General features: G+C 31.0%; 1 protein-coding gene and 1 pseudogene across 4 annotated transcripts; one reads left to right on the forward strand and one right to left on the reverse strand.

Moving 5' to 3' along the window:
- Positions 1-3,302: 3,302 nt before the first annotated feature.
- On the reverse strand, positions 3,303-5,147 carry LOC132255078 (bifunctional aspartate aminotransferase and glutamate/aspartate-prephenate aminotransferase-like; annotated as a pseudogene).
- A 9,669-nt stretch (positions 5,148-14,816) lies between these two features.
- On the forward strand, positions 14,817-23,623 carry LOC100256641 (O-fucosyltransferase 27). Of its 4 annotated transcripts, none has more exons than XM_010662262.3 (10): positions 14,817-15,948; positions 16,046-16,130; positions 18,024-18,097; positions 18,188-18,276; positions 18,395-18,638; positions 19,683-19,795; positions 19,891-19,981; positions 20,083-20,211; positions 21,430-21,983; positions 22,662-23,623. In XM_010662262.3, exons 1-10 carry the CDS (start codon positions 15,823-15,825, stop codon positions 23,131-23,133), a joined length of 1,977 nt encoding a protein of 658 aa, XP_010660564.1. In that variant the 5' UTR covers positions 14,817-15,822; the 3' UTR covers positions 23,134-23,623. The 4 variants fall into 4 exon arrangements, with proteins under 4 accessions (XP_010660564.1, XP_019080884.1, XP_010660563.1 ...); XM_019225339.2 differs by having other exon boundaries at positions 18,027-18,097; XM_010662261.3 differs by having other exon boundaries at positions 14,817-15,391.

Below are 23,623 nucleotides of genomic sequence, written 5' to 3' on the forward strand. Positions count from 1 at the left end.
CAAAACAAGGAAATACAAAATATAAAATAATTATATTTATTTGGATAAAAATAATATATTTTTGTAAAATAATTATATTCATATGTATAATAAAAATCATATTAATGCTGAAATTTTAACTTCGCCTAAATTTAAAATTAATATTTATCAAATGCAAATAAAATTAATATTTAGAAAATATATAAATTTGATATATAAATTTTTTCTAATCTAAACTATCATTACCATTTTAGAAAAAAAAAAAAAGTAAATATAACACAATTATGAATCAAATTAATAAAATTTGTATACACAAATTGTTTGATAAATTTATCTATACTACATATAAAAGTTCAAAGTGTTTAAACATTTTTTTCCAAAAATGGACTTATCATTTCTATTATGTACGCTTGTATCCTATCATTATTATATATTATATTTAATTAATTCAGATAATATTTTTGGATAACCTACAAATCAACATCACTAACCCATGTGGGATTTCAATTACTAGTAATTTGAAAATTGGTAAAAACTTATATTAGGCACAAAAATAAGTGTAAATTAGTCTCTGTTATTTCTCTTTGATTTTGCCTTTAAAATTTATTAAAAATCATATATTTAAAGTTTAAAAGCACTTTATCCAATTGATGCATTTCTTAAAATTTTATTGAAAGTTATTCGATTGTAAGAATTTATGGATGATTATTAATGATAATAATGATGTAAATTTCTTCCTTCAAAGATATTGTTAATGAAATGCTAATCTATTTTGCTCTGACCATTTCTATTTATTCTCTTTTCGTTTCTTGCTCTAATCAACGGTTTGAAATATCATTCATTAACAACTTTTTATAATTACTATGCAAATATTTCATTTTATTATAATAACTAAAAGTTATGATAAAATTGGTGTCTTTTATTTTTATTATTAGTTAATATTATGGAATTTTACTATAATTTTTATTCTTAATTTAGTTTTTTTATACAATTATGATCAAACAATATATGTAAAATCATATAAAAATGAGAATTTTTCTTAACCTACAACTATGAAGAACAATATAATTGTAATAAATTTTCATATTCTCAACCTATCATCTTATATTCTCGTACAAATTTTTTTGACTCATAGTCTGAAACTATATGAATTTTATACATTTTCATAACCAAAAGATATGAAGGAATTATATGAATTTTTTGTTTTTGAATCATTAGTTTTCATAACCATTTTTAAATTTAATTTTTATGTTTTATATTTAATGTCATAATTTTTTTATTATAATTTATTAAATTTAATTTTATGTTTAATATTTAATATTTATAAATTTAGATAGAATTTATTATTTTTATTCATTATTTTTTTAATTTTAATAATATATAAAATATATATTTATGAGGTGACCAGTTGAACTGTGGTTCTACCGTCAATTGATAACTTTTCCAATCTAATGATCAATTTTGAAAAACATTGCTTTTAACGGCACATTTCTAATGGTCAAATTATTTAAGAATATTGTATTTTTTTTTCTTCATTAGGGTTTTTCCTAATAAAGTTTTGATAAGACATATTCTTACGATTATACAAGGGAAATTATTATAAAATATGAGAATTTATGAGATTTTATAAACTTGTAAATGATAGTCTATATTGATGTAGATATCTCCTTTAACTCTTTATAAAAAGAGGAGACCTATTAGTAAAATTTTATTATATTTTTCTCAGATTATTCCTATTTGTTCTCTTTTTGTTTCTTCTTCCGCTTTTTTAATTTTATAACACAATACCCTTTACAAAAATAAGCTTTTTGTTTTTAAAATTTGGAAATGTTAATAACCGTATTGTTTTATTTGTTAAAAAATATTATTAGCTATAATATTTTTTTTTTTTTAAAAAAAACTCCAACTAATATTTAAAATAAGAATAATATAATTCTTTTCATTTATGATAAAGACTAATATTTTATAAATTAAATTCCTATTAATATCATAATTAAAAGTAAAAAAATACATTTAAAATAGAAATAATAAAACAAACTAAAAAATTAGATCATTTTCAATTTTTCGATTATATCATCCGATTATTATTATTATTATTGTTTTTTTTTTTTCTCATCTTATCTCTATTTTTGCTTTATCCTTATGAACATATCATGTATGTATTGCATTCATGATTTTTTTTTTAATTTTTATTTTGTGGTTAAAAATGTGATATTAAGAATTTATAGTTGAAAAACTTCCATTTGAGGCTATCTAATTCAATATAGATCAAATTTATAAATAAAAATATAATTATTTATTTATTAAAAGAAAACCAATTATTTGAATTTTTGTTAAAACCAATTTTTTTTTAAACAAATATTTTCATAAAATATAATTTTTTAAACTTTTATATTAAATTATTTTTAAATCCAATTTCTTTTTATAAAATTTTTCAAAAGGATAAGAAAGCTTTTCTTGAAATTAAAAAAAAAATGTGTTGAAATAATCTAACCTAAATTGGCATAAAAAGATAGATAAAATTTTCACCCTCTCAAGAGTCAAATGAAACTATGACAAGAGAAGAAATTTGCGGACCCTGCATTTCGGCTCATGCGTTTCCCACTCGATGGCGAGCTCGATTTTTATTTTGAAAATGATTTTATTTATTTAAAAATGACTTGGAGTCGCCACTTATTTTTATTTTTTTAAAAGGGTAAACAAAATAAGAAAGAAAACCCTAAGTGCGACTCCTTATTTTGGAAAAGGTGATCTACGAAAAAACTGGATCGAGTTCGGGGGTCAGGTTACTTATCAGGAAGGTACGGTAAAGACCGTAGCACCCTCTAAGTCCCTAAAGTCGGGTCTCTACTAATGAGATGAAACTGACATGACAATCAATGAGAAAATCAATGAATACTCAAATCAAATCATGCACATACGAGTATCAGAATATGCAATAGAGGATAACTGAAGTGGAAGTGGATGCGTACTTGATCAGCAAATGGCAAAGCGCTATCACAAAATGAGATTAGTGCATAATAATGAACACAAAGTATATCACTCATATCACCCAACTAAATAAAGGAGCACCAATATCATGCATGGTATTTTATTCAATTTCATTCTTATTTTAAAGGAAATTTATTTGATGTAGGGCCCCACCATAGCCCATTTATTTTTGCATGAATTAATTCCATAAATTTCATTATTCGGAATTACGGAATTTAAATTCATGTTTATTTTAAAATGTTTTAAAATCATGAAAAATTCGAAAATGGCTCACCGAAAAGAAAATGGCGGCCAAATTTGATTGAAAAAAACCGGATTTTTGGAACCTAAGAAAAATGCTAAGGATGGGAAACAGAATTGAAGAAATCATTTTAGAAAATGAGGTTTAGAAAATTTATTTTTAAAGTCAAAAGGAAGGAATTCGGGAGGATGACACGTGGCCCTAAGTTGGCCATGCAAAAGGTGGCCATGCTGCGAGTATCTTCTCCTGTAGCTCCTCTTTGCATCTTCCTCCTATTTGGCTTGCAAACCTCTTTAAGAATTTCTTGGATTTCAAGCATTGTTTCTTCAAACCTCTAGCGACTCAAACAGATACAAAACCTCAGTCTGATTCACCTCCAGAAACGTGCCTATCAATTTAACTGCCATCTCATTCTCTAACTGATCCAAAAGAGGGTACAAACTTTCACCCAGCATTGCTCTTTGCTGATCAGATGCTACACTTGCATGAGTTGAAGCCGAAGATGGAATGAGTATTGGCTGTCCAGCTGCAGCATCACGAAGTGGCCTGCCACCCATGTCATAAGGAATTGAAAGCATGCCTCCAGCTACACCTGGCATTGGAGAATCAGGCATATTGAGGCCATGAGGGTAGGGGTAGGCTCGTCCCCCCCTCGGAAGCGTCTGCTGCCGCGTCTGGGGCACTGGCTGCTGGTTCTGCTGAAGGAGAGTGATTAGTCTCGGCATCTGGATCATGAACATAAGAACCAGTGCCTAAGTCCACAAGTTGAGGTGCATGCATAAAAATCCTTTGGAGCGTGTCAAGGGGCACCTCACGGTTCAACCTCAAACTCTTGAGATTAGGACATCTTGCCACCAGTCTTTCAAGGGCAGTCAAATTCACTTTTCCCTTGAGGCATGCAAAATTCAAGGAAATTAGTGATGTGCTGCTGTCGTCTATCCTTAGAAACTTCATCTGGTGCATCTTCATTTTTGCGACTTCTCCTTTTTTGCCATCCATAAAATATGAGATTGCATTTGAGATGCAATATTAGATCGTGCAAACAGTTAAGCGTTCTACTGTTGAGAAAGGAATCCTCGCTCCCTGGATTCCATCCATAGCTGCATCTCACTGTTCAGGCAGGGACGGTAGCCTTGAGGTGTACAATTGCTCCCGTGCATCATTCCATAGTTGCCTGCAAATTTACATGGATACAGCATAGGAGATGCAGATGCATTTGTCGTCCCCGAATGCATCTCCTGGGACCAGCGCAACCTGTGCCTTATCAAACAGATATTTGCATAGAGATTCTGAGTCCTTGAAGATACCATAACCTTCTGCTTCTGCTCCATTATAGGAGCTGAGATCAAGGGATAGACAGAATGCACCCTGAGGCTCTGATATCTTAACATCCCCCCAACTCTCTAACGCTTTCAACCAAGAAATCTCTTTGCTCCTCAAATGCTTTTACCATTTTGGCAACTGCTTCCCCTCCACGGTACCCCAATCCCCAAAGCCGCAACCCCTGCTTTCTGTGAAATGTTGCTAGCACTTGAGGTGATCTGGCTCTGAATTTTTCCACATGCTGCCACAAAGTGTTTTGGACCAGCCAGGTATTCAAGTCGACAACCAGTCATTGCAAAAGTCTTTGAAAATCCATTGACAGTAAGTGTTCTCTCCCACATGCCAGGAGTCTAGGATGTTTTGCTACAATATCAGCAATCTCCTCTAGGAGTTTCTTGGGATGTACAGATCATGTTGGGTTTGATGGTGAACAAAGAATCAGCACCCTTGACTTTTCACTGATCGTGGGCTTAAGAATCTCTGGATCCAAGAGAAAATTGTTGGAGATGAGTGTAGGGTTATGGGTATGAGGGAATATGGGTTTATGGGTATGATTAGTGGAACGGGTAGTGGAGGTTAGTGAGAAATGAATATAGGAATGATGGTCAAGTTTTCACGATTCCCATGCACGTGGATGGGTGAATTTGGAACTTTAATGAAGGCTATGGATGACTTTTGGGGAAGGAAAATGGGATTGGAGAACTGGATTTGTATGAGAGAGAGATTGAAGGGATGTGGCAGTAGGTATGACGACAGCGGGCATGTTGGGTGTAATAGGTGGCCACTGTTTACAGCTTCTTGGGTCTGGTTCATCATTTTGTTGGGCTGGTAACAGTCCACTTCTGGTTGAGCCTCTGACCAATTTGCTCTTCTCAGTCCATCAATCTAATCCAGGGCAGCTTGCAGGGGGAATGGCAACCGAGATGCTGCACTTGACACCACCAATTTATTTGTATCAGAAAGGTTGGGACCACTGGCAACCAAGGAGGCAGAATGACCTATCAAACTTGAAGGTCTTGAAGGTTTCAAAGTCAAACTGGAAAGGGGCTTGGGAGGTTCATGAAGCCCATTTATTTTGGGTTCTCTCATAGATCCTGTATCAGCGTTTCATCGATCAAAGGACCATCTTAGGCTGTAGGAAAATTGAAACTTAGGAAATTACGTCTGTTAAAAAGTTGCTCAGTGGGGTGAGATCTAAGCATAAAGTCATCCATTGGTATAGGAAGCTGAAACTGATCTTCAACCCCATGGCCAGCTGCCCTCATCTCCGAACAATTGAGACTAGTCATGGATTTGGGCATGAGTTTGAAAGCCGGAGAGCATCGTCCATACATATTACCCTGCATATTTGCTCATCTCTGTTCAGTGTAGGACATATTACCCTGCATATTGCTCATCTCAGTTCAGTGTAGCACAGGGACAACATAGCCAATAGTTGCCTGGTAGAGTGCAAGTCTAGGGTAAACAATGGCTTCTTGGGAAACAAGATCCTCATCCACAAGAACCCAATAACCATGAAAGTCCCTTACATATAAGCTTGCTTTATGATGGAAAATAACAGAACGATGAGGAGAAACGGGCCTCAATACATCTTACACATCAGTCATTATAGCCAAATATTGAAGTCGAGCCTGCAACTCATCAAATCTGGAAGTCACCTGAAGCCTAACACGTGTGCCACCACGTCACAGAACTGTTATTTCTTCTCGTTTTCACAAACATTCCCACCATTTCTGTTTCAGCCGTCCAAATTTCTCGGCTTATTATTCTTCATGCATATTTATGAATGATACACCATATTTCCTTTGAGAACTCTTCCTTCCTTTGCAGGAGTTCATAGCTAGACCCAAATCTCCTCTCTCACAGTCCATGCATTGAGCATAATCCAGGAGCAAAGAACAGCCACAACAAGGAAGAGATCATAGAAACAGAGCATGGAAGACAACAGATGAAAATATCCTCAAATGAGGCTTCACTTCATGGATCATAAGTGAGCCTTCCGATTAGGTGGGAATAAACACAATAAATATAACTATCGGCATGACCGTGGAGTATTTCACAGTAGAAGCAAGACATATTAAGATCAACAAATGGCAAACATGAGTTCAAAATTATATATCAACAAGCAACAAGTGGCTTTCATTATTCACCCCAAGCAAACCAATAAACACTCAAACATCAGTAGGAATCATAGAGGAGTAATAAGAATCCAGATCAAATAATAAATCAATTGCATTCATACCTGAAAGAACCCTTTTCCAGTAAGGCTCTGTTTAGCTGTAAATGCCTTCAATCCTCCTCCAATGTCTACAAAACCAACAAGCTTACCCCTCTGAACTGCACCCCCCTCCTCCTGTCCGGCTTGCTTGTCAAGCAATGCCCTCAAAAATATCTCTCTCTAAGCTCTCCAAAAACTCACCTCTCTGCTCCGACCTCAAACTTCCCTATTCTCTCCAAAGCTCCCCCTCTCCCCCGCGAGCTCCCCCCTCTCTGCCAGAAAACCGCAACAAAAAGCACCTCTCACTGCAGCTGCTCTGCTACCCAATAACGGCCTGGAAAAATCCCCAGCATCCTCCCACAGGTGTCGCCTCTTGATAGCTCCTCCAACTCCACTACCTGATTCACTGAAGGCCAATTACGAGGTGACACGTGGTTTCTTGAGATTGTGACACCTGTCCAAAGTTAGCCGCAGAAAATGAGCCCCAGATGGGGGTTTACAAAATTATATTAATATGTTTGACTTTAGGGTATGAATATAAATATGCACAACATGGCCCATAAAACTCTTGAATAGAATGAAGATTGCAACTCTACATCTTTCTAATTTTATGTGCTTTTGCAATGACAAAAGAAAAAGCCAATCCCTATATGGTCCTAAAAGGAAAGACCCATCAATATGACACTCTCAAGAAAATATGTTACCATCACTAGATTCCACAACAATGTGTACAAACAAGCATTATACTTCAATTTCATATCCTCTTTGGCATTTATGCCTCTACAATCCCTAGCTCTAGGATGTGTGCAAATAGTAAATCAATCCCCCCATCACCCTTGCTTCTAAAATCTAAATTAATCTTCATCTACCATAAATAAATCATTACTATTGAAAGACATTGAAGTCAAACTAATACAAAAAACTCATCATCATCATTTATGAAATATAGGGACAAGTAAATTAGAGAGTTCAAAGTTGTAATCTTAGAAGACAAAAAAAAAAACATTGCATCCTCAAATTGAGCATGCTAAATGTGTTTTATTTTCACTATTTTGTCGGAGTGGTTTATCAATCCCATGAAAATGAAAAGTTTCTTGAACCCGTATATTGAATTACTCTTTTTTGGGTGTTTCTAACCTCAAATATAGGCATCAACAACTCTAAGGTAAATATGGAGGTTTTTTCATCAATCCTTTGAGAAAGCTTCTATAGTATAATCTTTTCACTCTCTTATTGTTCTTTGTCTTTTTTGGAACAATGAATTCTCATTTCAAGTATATCAATATGTTTCCATTATAATTTTAATCATTTTAATATACAAGTGCTTTTGATAAAACAATTTTAATAAAAGCATCACTAACCAAAGCATAAGAATAAAGATTTCTTGGATACCTGTACTTAATAGAACGAGTTTGGAATTTAAATAAGCATATTTGAGATTTTTTTTTTTTTAAATCCATGATGGGTTTAGGGTGAGTTCGAGTATTACCTTGTCGCGTCCCGTCCCACCCCAATTATATATAGAATTAATTTTTTTTATTTTTTATTTTTTTATTTTAAATATATATATATATATAATAAAAAATAATAATTTCAATAAAATAAGTTATGAAAATTATAATATTTTAATTATTTATAAAATTTATCTATTTTAATGTAATTAAAATATTTTTAAAAAAAAAAAAAAAAAAAAAAAGTTAAAAATGATGGGGCGGGACGGGTATAAAAAATTTACATACCCACCTTGCCCTATTTAATTTTTTTTAATGCGACATAAATGAAAATTATTTTGAATAAACAGGGTAGGGTTGGGATGAAGACGACCCACCCCACCTCATCTCATTTAATTTTTTTAATATGATAGAGATGATAATTATTTTGAATAAATAGGACAGAGTTAGGATGTGGGCAATCTACCCTGCTACCGTCCCAACGATAGAAACTATTTTTTTATAAAAAAAAAAAACCTAAATCACTTCCAAGAATCTTATTCACTTATAAATATAAGGAGGTATTAGAAAATAATGATGCATCTCTAACAAATTCAAAATGCTTTTGAAAGAATTGTGTCCTATATAAGTGCTAAAAGTGTTTAATGAGGATGAAAATATCCCAAGTATGTTAGAAAGTGATTTTAAAAGTGCTACCATACTTTTGAAAATTGCTTAACAATTTTTGAAGAAATTACGTGCAAGGATTCATTCTTTCTAAAATCAAAATTTTAATGTATAACGATAAATGTGAAAAAGTTTGATAGATTCACAAACAAACTCAACACATGAAAATCTAGATCGAGTATAAATGAGTTTGGGTCGAATACATGTCGACTTGTATAATTTGTTTAATAAATAAGTAGTTTTTAGGTCAATTTACAAAACACAAATTTGATCTGAACCATTTAATAATCCTATTAATTAACCTAATTATATCTTAAACTATTTAACTCATTTTAAATTTGTTTTAAACAAATAAGTTAATTAAGTTACAAACATGTTTAGTTGTGACATTAATCCTATAGACTCGTATAAAACCTCACTTAATATGGTTATTAAATAGAATGACCTGATTATTAAATGAGTTAAATAAGTTACACAATGCATTACCTGTTTAATAATTATATAGTTTTTGGGTTTATACCTTACATGCAATTCTTATTCGTATTCGATTTATGTTAATTTAGAAACAATCTTTTTCACTTTCAAATATAAAGAGGTGGTAGAGAAGTGTGGTGCATCTCCAACCATCACACCGTCCCCCTTTGACACATGGGGGATGCCTATGGACCACCCTAATGGGAAATGCTCTCATTTTCCTTTAAAATTTTCACCAAACGTGACTATAGTAATAGCCCATGCACAGACATCCTCAATGATTCTCCGATTCTTTTATCCCTTTATTCATATTTAAGCTTATCCTATAGCTCCAAAATAAAAATAAAAATACTACATGAAAACCATATTTTAAGCAACAATGCTTGTCTGCATGTGTGGTCATGGTGCGTGGACCCCATCTGAATTTTATTGTCTACTGCCATCTCAGTTGACCTCAATTACCACATCTGAATTCGAAATTGGTGCACATACTTTTTTTTTTTTTTTTAACAAGTTTTATTTATAATAGGGTTATAATTTGGGTTAATTACCCTAATTGAATCTGATTTCAATCATTTTTAATATTTGAATTAGGTTTTTTATTTAGTATTTTTATAATATTTGTAATTTATAATAGTATTTATTTTATTTTGAAATTTTTTTAAAAATAACAAGAATATCAAATAATAATTATATTATATATTTTTTCATTTTGTTAAAAATATGTTAGAGTCTCTTTGGCCATGTTTTTAAAAACTATTTTTAAGTTAAAACATAAAAAATAGTTTTCTAATATTTTATAAAAATAATGGTGTTTAACAAGTTGTTTTTGAAAAAAAAAAATTGAAAATAAAAAAACAAAAATATTATTTGGATAAGTTGTTTTTATTTTTTAAACATAATTTTTTTTTGTTTTGGTTTTATAAAAACATTGTAAATTCCATTTATATAATATAAATTGAATTTAATTCAAATCTTATAAAAAAATAAAATAAGTTTTGTAATTATATATAAATTAAAATAGTAAAATATGAATAATAATATTATAGTAAAATCATAAATTATATTTTTTTCATAAAAAAATATTATTTTGGTATATGTTAAAAGCATAAAGTTATTAACATCTTTGTAAAAAAAAATTGGTTAATAATAATTTAAAATAATAATTTTTAATAATATTTTATTTAAAATGAATAATGAATGTTTAACTTTTTATTCACATGTAAATGAGTTAAAGTTTTTATTTCATGCACACATTCGATATTGACATAATATTTTAGATTGTTTTGATTTGATCTTCAATTAATTAGATTAATTTTTTGAATTTAAAATTATTTTTAAAATTTTATTAAAGAATTTAAATTATTAATTATGTCTTAATTTATAATTTATTTGCCTAAAATCAAAAAATATATTTATGTGTATAGAAGAAATAAAGTCATAATTCATAATATATCAATTTTGATTTATTGTCTTTTTTTTTAATGATTAGATCTATTTTTTGAGTTCCAAATCATTTTTAAAAATTGTTAAACTCATTGATAAATTCAATATAAAATATCACTTAATTTTATAGTGAAAAAAAAATTATAAAAATATAATTGTGCAAAAAAAATAAAAAAATTAGAGCCATCATGAACCCATTTTTATTTATAAATTCTTAGTATTATTAAGTTTATTATTTAATTTTCATATTTTTTTTAAAATAATTACTAAACTTGTTATGAATCCAACATATTAAGTCTTGTTTGATTTGAAACTTATTTATCTGATTAAAAAAAAATTAGAAAATAATGATTCTATGTAATATATAATCATTTTAGACTCATTTTTCTCCATAAATTTATAGTACTGATTGGAACATTATTTGAGTTTTAAATTATTTTAAAAAATTGTTAGACTTGTTAATGAGGACTTCATGTTATGTAATATATGTATTAAGCCTTATTTAATTTGGAGTTCTTTTGCATAGTAAAAAAAAAAAATAGAAATAAGGATTTCATGTTAAAAGAAACAATAAAGTTATTTTAGACCAATTTTTGTTCATAAATTTTTTATATTAATTGGTTCACTATTTGAGTTTCAAATTATTTTTAAAAATTACTAGATTTGTTAATAAATGTATAACATTAAATCTTATTTAATTTGAAATTTTTTTGTCTAATAGAAAAGCTTGTAATATATATAACGAAGAAACTAATCCAAATATTTAAAATAAATTTTTGTTTATGACTTAAAAATGTTATTGAATTTAATGACTTTTTAGTATTAGTTAAATCAGTTTTTGAGTTTCAAATTATCTTTTAAAACTAATAAATTTTATGTATTAAGTACAATTTAATTTAAATTTTATTTGATTAATAACTTTTTTAATGAAATTTTAAAAAATACTTATAATTTAAAAGAATATCATATTTTTAAGATTTTTGATATTACGAATAGATTAGATTATGGAGGGAGAAAGGGAATGATATGATATTCAATTTTATTTATTTATTATTTTAAAAAACAGATGAAAACATTTTTACTTATTCTCTTGTTTATTTCATTTAGCTTTTAAAAATGGTTTCGGTGTTGGTTACACGTCAAACAATGTTAAAAAATTTTAAAAATAGAAAATTATTTTTAAATCATACTACTAAACATGCTATAAATTTAATATTTTTATTATTATTTTAAAATATTATCTCATTTAAATTTAATGTATGATTGCCTCCTAAACATGCTATAAATTTCACTTTTTCGTTATTATTTTAAAATATTATCTCATTTGCCATTTAAATTTTAGATTAAAAAAAAAAAAAGGTGTTTTCATAAAAACCTTTACAAATTGACTTAAAAAGAAAGAAAGAAAAAGGGGCAAAAAAAAAAGCCAAGTTCCCAAAATCAATGTCTTTCTACAGCAATTTGTATGAGATATGATTTGACAAGACATGTTAAAAATTGGAAAAGGAGTTTTTTTTTTTTTTTTTTTTGAATTTGAAGGTGAAACTTTCAAATGCCAACTACTCAACAAATTTTAATGTATGATTGCCTCCTTATCAAATCAAATAAAATTGCATTCACTCAAAAAGTCTAATTGGTCCATTGGTGACTCTGCTCACCCCATGAAAAGCCTCGTTTATTAACCTTTTCTCACTCCTCACCCCCCCACCAGATCTCTTCCAGATTCTTTGCTTTCTCTTACAAGCCCACTCTCAGAAGGCGACACACCGCCCTACCAAGCCCCCTCCCCAACTCCACCCGCACTCTTCCTAAAGTTAAAGCCTTTCCACATCACGTGACATGCACTCCCCCCTCACGTGGCTCTCTTTTCTTGTCCTTCCCATGCATTGGGATTTGTGCTTCCACGCGCCTTTTTCTGCCGTGTGATCATTACTCTTTTCCCCTTGATTGCCGAGCTTCTAACTGCACGGGCTTATTTCGTGCAGTGTTTTGAAGGCTTAAAAATCGCTTTCTCATTTTTTGATAACAGCTTTCAAAAGCAATTGTTTGATATTTTCTAAAGTAAAACTTATTTTTTACATTTTCAAATATTTTTAAAAATAATTTATATTTTTAACTATTTATCCTTCAAATATTTTTTAAAAAAGTCTTAAAAAAATAAATAAAAATAATTAAAATAACTAAAATATATTTTACTGTCATCATTTTTTTTCTCAATAACTAATCATTATATTTAGATCTTATTTGAATCAATATAATTAATATATGGACTAGATATATTTATAATTTTTAAAAAAGTCTTAAAAAATAAGTAAAAAAAATTAAAATAACCAAAATATATTTTATTGTCATCATTTTTTTTCTCAATGACTAATCATTATATTTAGATCTTATTTGAATTAATATGATTAATCTGTGGACTTCATATATTTATAAGTTAATTGATTTATTTATTCAAAATCAATATTTAAATAATTAAAATATATTATTATACTCTGGTTAACTAACAAGGTTATTAAATGTTTGTTGGAATATAATTTTTATTTTTTGTTTTTAAAAATAATTAGAATTTTACCTGAGAAACATCTATATTAAAAAATTTAACTTAAAATTATTCAAATTCTGATTTCTTAATCTATATTTATCGAATTTTCTACTAAAATTATCTTAAATTTTTAATATAATTACATCATTTATTTAAAAATAAAAAGCTACCACTAAAATTATTAATTTTATTAAAATATTTTTATTACATTTTGAATAAAAAAATTAAATCATTAAATTTTTTTAAATAAGATTTCATATAAAATTTTATATTTGAAAGTTTATTTTAAAAACTTTGGTTGGATGTTTTTCGGTTGTGGCTAAATTATTAAAAGATGTATTTATAATTAACCTTTATAAAATTTATTTTTATTCAATATTTAAATAAATGTTAAAAAATTTATTTTTATTAATTGTTTTAATAATTTAATGGATAATTTTATCTTTTTAATCTTTAAAATAAAAAATTAAGAGTTATTGTTATAATTTTTAATTAAAAATTAATATGATAAATATGGAAAAAATGAAATTTTTTTAGCAAAATAAAAAATAAAAAATAAAAAATAATTATGTTTGATTAAATCTACCAAAAAGAACCAAGATAATTGTTCTTTTTTCACAATTTTATCTAGACGACTTTTTTTTGTTGCTCGTTGATAGTAAAAAAAATCAATTTAAAAATCACTTTTAGAGATTTTAAAATTTGAGGTTACAAAATTTTTTTGATATCGCAAAATTTTAAAACCATTAGTTTTCAATGTATGCATCAAAAGATTATTATATATATATATATATATATATATATATATATATATATATATATATATATTATAAAAAAAATTATTTAAAAATAAAAAATTGATAACAATGAGTAAGTCAATTTACTCATATTGATATTTTATGGGATAACATATTAAAATGGATGAAATCTTTTTCATTATGAAAAATTAACCCTTTACCTTTTTTTCAACCTAAAAAATACAAATTTTTGATAAAAATGCTCTTATTTTTTCTTGTAAAAATAACAATTTCTTTTAAAATATACATATAAATAATGAAAATATTGAAGGGTATTTACATGAAAAATGATTACTCTTCAAGTTAAAAAATGAGGACGATTAGTTTTACAAATTTGAGATATTTTCATCATTTTTAATCAATTGATCCATGTTTTATAGGTTGAAAGAAACGCAAAATTTATAAAAATAAACATATAATTTGAAGTAAATTATATCAAAACTTCATTCATATAATTTTTTTTATATGAATGTAATTATTTTTTCCATTGTTTTATTTTAGAAACAAGAAAGGATTAATTTTTAATTACATTATTAAAACAAATTTTTATTAATTTATTTATCAAATTATTGGTTGAACTTTGAAGCACTATAAAGATAAAATCTAATTTTCCAAAAGCGTAGAAAAAAAAGAAAATAATAATAATACAATGAACGGAAAGGGGTATAGAAGTTGGGACATAGGGAACACATTTACTTTGGAACTGAATCATAGGTTAATACATACTTATCAAAGCTAAAAGGAATAATGAATGCGCTTACGTGGCAGTTTTAAGACCTCTTATCGGGTGGTGTACTTCACGCGCTTTTGAGAGCGTGGTTGGGAAAGTATCTGTCAGAATCCTCTGCTGCTCCAACTCAGTTCTCCTGGGCTGTACAAACGTGTTTTCACACGTGTCATCTTCTCTCTCGTGTCTTGACTTCCACTGACCTTCTGGACTCAGAAAAACAGAGATAGAGAGAGGGAGATCAGACCCAGTTTTAGAGAGAGAAATACTGGTTTCCAGAGAGGGAAAGCTATTTGGATTGGTGGGGTTGGCTGTGTGTTTGGGGGAGGTTCTCCATGAAAGGCGAATCAAAGATGGTTTTCAAGTCAAAGATGAAGTGGGTTGGCCTTGTTGGCCTTGTGCTCTCTGCTTTCTCTATATTCATCCATTTGCTCCTTGCTAGATACACCGAGGATGGCATTTCTGACTACCAGTCTTCCGTCACTATCTTCTCTTGGCGACCCATTTTTGAGAATGCAGATCTTCCCAGAACTGTAATGTGCACTCACACCCCCTTAAAGATCTCACCTTTCTCTTTCTGTTTCCTCGGTTTCCCTTTATTTTCAATGTCCATGTGGTTGTCTTGTGGTTTGAATTTTGATCCTTGCTCAATGCTTTGATGGTTTTCTCCAGGATTTCTTTCTGGGTTTGGATGTTCTGTTTGATTGGTGTTGTGGGGGAGTTGTATTTTGAGTTCTGTTCTTTTTTCCGTAATGGGGCGGACAGTGCTGTTTTGGGTAATTGGGTTTTCTTTTTCTTAACCAAATATTTCTTTTTGGTTTTTCGCTTTATGGTCTGTTTGGTAGGGGAGAAAAAGTAGGAAAAGGGAAAAAATGAAATAAAATTCAATTTTTATTATTTGGGGCCTGGGAAACTTCAAAGCTCCATTATACTGAACCTAATTCAACCATGTAGATTAGTGTGCATGAAAATTTTAAATTTAGGTTATGAAAATGACATGAAGTGTGAGATTCAAAATTTAATTTTTTTTCTAAGGTCGGTCGTAGTCTTTTATGCTTTGTTTGGATCTGCTGAAATCATACCCACCAAGGTTTTAGCACAATTTTCTCCATGAGTTTGGCCTAATTTTATGTGTACTGTTTTATGTTAACACCTTCTTATTGTTCATCTTCGTCTCCCTGATACAGAGTCCATTGCATCGAAAATTCTGGGGTCCGGTAAGGCGTTTTGAACCTTTAAATCCAGATGCAAATCCCAGAGGATACTATGCTGGTAAGTCTCAGCTGCAGCTGCATTTTTCTGGGTAATATAGTCTTTTTCTTCAGTCCTCTATGACACAATCCTTGAGTCACAGAGGAGGAATTTTAATGGTAGGATCTTGGTGCTTATCCCTATTATTTCTATTCTAACGGAAAAAGTAAAATGTAGGGGCAATTTAGGTTTCTTCAAGAAAAATGCTGAAAAATGATAGCAGACTAGATTAATATTAGAAGCGCCTGCTAGTTGCTAAGCGGATTTTAGGCTTGTGAAAATTAAGAAGCTCCATTGCTATGGACATAACATTTGAGGATACAAATTTATCATTGTCACATGAGTGGCAGCCCCTATCACCATTTATCATAAGAAACCTAATTAGATTCATGCCATGAAATGCTAAAAACGATCCTTTAACATTGGTTGTTATGAAGTCTCTTATTTCTTCAATGGTCTTATTTTAGATGATAGATCTACAACTTAAAATGATATGGAAAAGCACAATATTTCATTTGATTTCCATGGGATATCCAAGCACAAGTCAAAGAACAGAACTATAATTACAACATAGTTTTTGGAATACCAGGCTATGCAATTCCTTAATTAACGTTGAAGGGGGTAATCCAAATGTTGCTTTTCATTAAAAAATATGCATTCTGAAACTTGTCTTTCTAGCATGTTCAGGACATGATATTATTCCACATTTAAGTCTTGCTGTCAGATTTTTGCTGCTGGTAGTTGGTAGTTGCCACATCCATAACTATAAACATGAACATGAGCATGAACTAGGGAAGCCCTACTAAGTTTGAGTCTAAACATGAATATGGTGATCTTCATTGCTCCATGTCAGTCATGCTGTGGCAGCTAATTTGTACCCTCTTTGGAGTACAGTGGATGATGCGCTTCTCAATCAAAGATGTCCTTTTGAGCTATCAGAGATCTTTTGTTGGGAAAAAGAGGAAGAAAGTTTGGAGAGCAGTTTCATTGTACTTATTTTGGATCATATGGAAGGAGAGAAACACGAGTGTTTGAAAAATACCAAAAGAGTGGATCAAGCAATCATACAACCATTTATGTATATTTTCATTTAGTCGGTTAGGATGTATATAGGAAATTGCTCATTGTCCATATAGACTTTATTAATTGGTTGAGCTTTAAGTAATGTGAGGGTGTTGTTTTTTGTGTAGCCCTTTGTCATGTTTGGTCTTTTGTCATGTTTGGTCTTTTGGCACACTTGTATACCCTATGTATACTTTTGTGCGTCCTTTGATTTGGCCATGTTCATATATTTTATCTTTTGCCTGTCAAAATAAAAAAATAAAAAATCCCGAGCAGAGTTGGATAGGAGAGGTTATTTCTCCTGGAATAAAGGGATCAAGACCTTCCACAATCCATGCTGGATTTGTAGATTATACTTTTAAATGTATTGGGTCGTGGTGTCCACATCCAACCCTATAACAAGGAGTGAAATTTTTTTGTTGGTCTGATTTTGCTGGTCCTTAACTTTAAAAAATGTGCTGTGTTCATTTTGCATTGAACTTGTGCATCTTAGCGGTATACTACAAAAATTTCTGCATTTCCTTGTAGTTTATGGATATGCTTGATCTGGCCTTAAGTTCTGATCAATGGTTCATCAATTTTTCAACCTTCATTTTGTTCATGCTATAACATTGATTCATATTTCCATTATCATTCAAAACGAGGTTGAGTTTATATATATATATGTATATATATGTATGCATGCATGTATGTGTGTATGTATTTAAAATAAATGATAAACATAGAAAACAGGGAAAGGGATGGAAATACTACAAATGCTACCCATTTTTATTGAAGTTGATTTATCCATGATTTGATTGACTTTTCTTTCTGGAAGAGTATTGTATTGTCTTCCTAACTGAACTGTTGCAGCAGCTCCCCCTTTGCAGACAAATGGCTATATTTTTGTCAGGATACAAGGGGGATTTCATGAGATCAGGAATTCGGTGAGTGTACCATGTTCAAATTGCAAGTTTGTTTAGAATCTTTGTGTAGTCTATCTACTAAAGAAATAAAGTTTTTTCTTGAATTTTCAGATCTCAGATGTTGTTGTGGTTTCTCGGCTTCTAAATGCTACTCTAGTGATTCCTGAAATTCAATCAACCACAAGTAGCAAGGGAATCAGGTTGCCTTGATTTTTTAGTACTTATACTTTCGAGTCTCACTAAATGTCTGACCTTGCCCCAAATTGTAGTAATCAGTAATTGTTATTGTCAATTTATTATATCCTGTATTTCATGCAGTTCTGAGTTCAAGAGTTTTGCATATCTATATAACGAGGATCAATTCATGATAGCATTAGCAAAAGATGTGAAAATTGTGAAAACCCTTCCAAAGAATCTCAAAGAAGCAAGGAGAAAGAAGGAGATACCCATGTTCAGGGTGCCTCACTCAGCATCTCCCTATTTTTATCTGCGCAATGTTCTACCGGTGCTAAACAAGCACTCAGTTGTTGAACTAGTAGTTTCTGATGGTGGATGCTTGCAGGTAATGAACTTGAATTTAAACTTTTGTTTTCCTCCAGTGATAGTTACCTAGATGTTATCATATGATGAACAGGTTCTGTTTAGTAGCCCAAGCAAACAAATTAATTTTGAAATCAAACTTTTGATTAACTCTTCACCATGTGTGGGGTAGTTCATTAAGATTTAATTTCTTTTATTATATGATATCCCTACTAATACTAACAGATGTCAAACAAAAAGTTGGGTTGGGTAAGAAGAGAATAGAAAGGACCATGTGGAGATGTTTCATGGCAGGTGTTGGGTGAGATCAACTCTTTAGATGACATTAGTACTTTTAACCCTGTATGTGTCTTGAATATTCTCTCTTGTGCAGTAGAGGGAAAATAATGGTAAAGCATATTTGTTAACATTTTTGGTTAATTACAAAAATTACCTCTAAACTTTTTTTTGGCAGCAAAGTCGATATTAAAATATGCTTAAATGTTAAATGAATTCTTCTCTTAAAATTTTCTGTCAAAATATCGATGTAGAAATCCTTGTGACAAGCACATAGACATTAACATGAGTTTTTATGCAATATGTTTGGATATATCCAATTTGTTCAGCTATTTGTCAAGGGGTTAATTGATTCATTTTGATGGGGAATCTTAACAGAAGGATCGACATTGCTTCTAAAAATAGATTAAGTGAGAAATTGAGACACAGTGAAAATTTAGGGATCCTTTTTGTAATTTATTCTAACATTTTTATGAGAGCATTTGTTCTCAACATACTCTTGTATAAGAGGAATGAAGACTGTTTGATCATGCTTTACCTCAAAGTTCTGATTTCTCCTTAATCAGTATTTGCTTCATCTTTTTTTGCTTTTAGTTTTTTTTTTTTTCTTCCATGTGCTCCTTCACTTGTTTTGCTTTTGAACCGTTTCCTTCACATCTTCTATGGTGAACAATATTTGAGACATCCTGCCCTGGGAACACAACATTCTTCATTTGATGTTATGGTTCTAACTAATTATAATTTCTTTTTGCATTTCAAAGTATGAAAATGGTTCCTGTGTAAAGTGCAGGCTGTCCTCCCACCCAACCTTGAAGAGTATCAGAGGCTAAGATGTAGAGTTGCTTTCCATGCTCTACGATTCCGACAGGAGGTCCAGGAACTTGCAACTAGAATTTTAAATAGGTCTATGGCTGCTCATGATTAATTCTCGTGCAAGTTGTTTATTTTTATTTATTTATTTATTTATTTTTCTTATTCTGATTCTGATTTTATCAAAGGTTACGGGCTCCTGGACGTCCATTTATAGCCTTTGACCCTGGGATGACCAGAGATGCTTTAGCATATCATGGGTGTGCCGAACTCTTCCAGGTATCTGCTTCAAGCTCAGAAGTCATGATTGGTAATTTGATTTTTCAAATCCTTCGTCAGCAAAGCTTATCCAGCATTTTTTTATATGTATTGGTCCCAAGGATGTCCATACTGAACTTATTCAGCACAAAAGATCATGGATGATAAAACGTGGGATTGTCAAAGGGAAGCTTTCTGTAGATTCGGCAAAGCAACGACTTAATGGTTCTTGTCCACTCATGCCAGAGGAGGTACAAAATTATATGCATGCTAGTTTGTTAATATTTATTGATATACATGGCTGAAAATTTTGGGATATATCGCCGAAATATCGGTGTATCGACAACCACCGATAGACATATCGGGAAGATATACCTATGGGGCGATATTTCCACAAATTTAGTAAATTTTTGCCGATTTTTTGGCAATTTATCTGATTTTTGCCGATTTATTGGCTATTTTAGCGATTTTTTGTTGTGAAGGTCTAGTCAACACGACTGGCTTGGTCAAAGCACGGTGAAACGCTAAAAAATTGAGCAATTTTGGCTTGTTGTAGGTGCTGGGACTCGAACCCAGGCCAAAACAAGCAAACTTAGCTTTGGCTCACCATCGGGCTACATTACTCCCTCAATATATTATATGCACCAAAATAAACATATACTAAAACCCTCATAAAAAGAAAATATTAAAAGAATATTTTAATAAACAAATTAATTCTAATTCTTTTATTTTTAAATTTCATTTAATTGATCATTAAAAATATAAAAAATTATTGTGATAATTTTCTTAAGTTTTTTTATATAATTAATATATTAATTAATTATAAAAAATATAAATATTAAAAAATTTATTCATATATCATTATTTATTTTATATCATTTAATACAATTAAATTAAAATGAATTATAATTTTAATATTGAATATATTTTAAAATTATATATATCATAATCAAATATCACAATATTATTATCAAATAATATTTAATGTAATTTAATAATAAATATAAACTTATAAAATTCATATTTTTTTATCAACGAATACGGTACTATTATCAAATATAGTTAATTATATCATATGCATATATCCTTTTTTATAAAACAACTTTAAAATGTTTATTATTATTATTATATCATTTTTAGATTTTTTCTTAATATTTTCATGAGTTTTGATTAATTTTAGGCTCACCGATATTTTGTGTCAAAATATCTGTTGATATATCCGTAAAATCGAAGTACTGATATATCCGTGATTACCGATATTTTCATCCTTACTAATATACGCTATGCTCATAAAAACAAAGCCTCTTTCTCAAGAATCCAATCATACCGTGATTGTACAGTTTGGTGTTTATCATTCCTGATATTTCTTATTCGACGTTGGATAAGCTCGAATGGGTTTCTCTTGGGTGGGCTATTGTCCAAAGAAAATAGTAACCAGGTCTTTGATAAAGGTCTTCTGTTTTCCGCAGGTTGGTATTCTTCTTCGTGCTTATGGATACTCATCAGACACAATCATATATGTTTCTGGGGGAGAAGTTTTTGGTGGACAACGGACATTAATTCCTCTACACGGGATGTTTGAGAATGTTGTTGACAGAACCTCCCTAAGCACTGGTTGGGAGCTCAATAGAATATATGGTCTTGAGGTTAAAATTGCCACCAATACTCCTAGGATCCCAACTTTTGTTCAGGAAGAAATGAAACTTGAAGCATGGAAAAATTCTGGTCCACGTCCTCGCCCACTTCCACCACCTCCAGCCAGGCCTAAATATCCATACAACATTGAAGGTTGGTGGGGTTGGGTAGCTGAGAGTGATAATGAGCCTGATCGTACTGTCATGGAATTGAGGACTAATGCTCATAAATTACTATGGGAAGCAATTGACTATGTGATATGTGTTGAAGCTGATGTGTTCATTCCTGGATTTGATCGTGATGGCAAAGGACATCCTAATTTTGCAAGCTTAGTGATGGGGCACCGGCTCTATCAGTCAGCTGCATCCATAACATACAGGCCTGACAGGTATTTCTCTCTTTTGAGGTGTGTGCATGTCTATAATGAGCCTGAATTCTAGGAGCTGGCATCAATTCTTGCAAAAAATTAAAACCAACTGATGATCAATTACAAATTTTTGCTAGTTCTTTCCTGTCCAGGGAAGATAGCACTTTTAGCGAGTGAATGAAAATTTCTTTGATAATGGTTCTGATCATGAAGTTGAATGATTCGGTTTTATACATTTTAATAGATAGTGAACTGAATTTATTGTCTTTTCATGCAACTTGGTGACGAATGAGAAACAGAAAATGAAGTTTGACCTGAATTATGGCAAAATTTTCTGTTGTTGCATTTGCTTATGTCTAGGGTTATCTTGTTCTTCAATGTGATGAAGAGCTTAATCAATGAGATAAACATGCAAAAGAATCAGAGAGACTGCCCAACCACCCCCAGAAGAAACAGTAATGGAAATAGATTAGAAAACTGACCCTCCATTTAGCATTTAGCAAAACAACCAAGTAAATGCATATTATACTTGATAGTGATCTTTCTCAAGTAGCCTAGGACAAAATCTCTGACCTGCATCATATTTGTCATAACACATTAGGACATATGTCTGATAATTATTCATGCCTTAAACTACTGAAGTTGCCTTAAATTACTGACTCATGTTTTTTCTCTCCTTGTGTGGTTCCCTCGACACAGAAAAGAAGTTGCCAAGCTTTTACAAGAAACACGTGACCACCTATACCAAGCAAATCGGACATGGCTAACATCAGTGCGCATGCATCTGAGAAAAAGCTTATTTGATGGGCTAACAGAAGCATCTGCAAAGTCAAAGCTACTATCTTTTCTTTCACATCCAGTTCCTGAATGTTCTTGCTTGAGGTCCAACCTTAACGAAATACCATTTCCTGGTTTGAGTCCTCCATCTCAAGCTCAAGCTCAGGCTGCTCTTGGAGCTGTGCATCGTTGCCCCGCTTGGATAGAAAATGCTTTAATCCCGCGGCAAAGAGACAAGGACAATGATGAGGATATTGATGAGGATGATTCCACATCATCTGGACTGTTCTTTCGGCCTAGAGGTGGAAATCATGAAGTTGGAGGTGGAGAAATAAACAACAAAGAAGAAGCTCAATTAGAGGACCAAGAAGAACTTGAGGGTGCAGAAAGATGAGAAAGGCCAAATTGAGTTCAGCAGCAGCTGCCTTGATTGCTGTTAATGTATATATAAATTGTTCTGAGTCCGTGGAAGGCTGGAAAGTATTTCAGGTCTCGGTTCTCTGCAGCATGAATCAAGGTTCTAACTCATAGAAGCCCCTTATTTTTTGCTCAAGTTGGTTTAGATTGATCGGGTCTGTCTTGAAGCACATCTCATTGGATTCTGTAGTTTAGCAAAGCCCTTTCTAGGAAAAAAGTATAGTCCTCTTTTGCTAATGCAACCCCACCACCAATTTTGATGTAGGCAAACATATTTTCAATAGAAAACCTAAGGTTTTTGTTTATCTTGTATAGGGAGCCGGTGGGCATTTTGACTATTTGCATGATGAGGTGCCCAAGCTCCATAAAAGATATAGATGCATCTGAGTTCTGCATAACCTCTAATCGGATATTTTGAGTTTCTGCTTTCCAATCCTACAATCTTAGTGTTTTTATATTTGCCTTTA

Source organism: Vitis vinifera, chromosome 14, assembly GCF_030704535.1.
Source record: "Vitis vinifera cultivar Pinot Noir 40024 chromosome 14, ASM3070453v1".
In the NCBI taxonomy this organism is placed as follows: domain Eukaryota; kingdom Viridiplantae; phylum Streptophyta; class Magnoliopsida; order Vitales; family Vitaceae; genus Vitis; species Vitis vinifera.

Bases quoted from the DNA above. Each gene is read 5' to 3' on its own strand.
- LOC100256641 (XM_010662261.3), top strand. From the start codon at position 15,194: ATGAAAGGCGAATCAAAGATGGTTTTCAAGTCAAAGATGAAGTGGGTT. The intron at 18,098-18,187 runs GTGAGTGTACCA...TTGAATTTTCAG, and splicing joins TTCATGAGATCAGGAATTCG to ATCTCAGATGTTGTTGTGGT. The intron at 21,984-22,661 runs GTATTTCTCTCT...CCCTCGACACAG, and splicing joins ATAACATACAGGCCTGACAG to AAAAGAAGTTGCCAAGCTTT.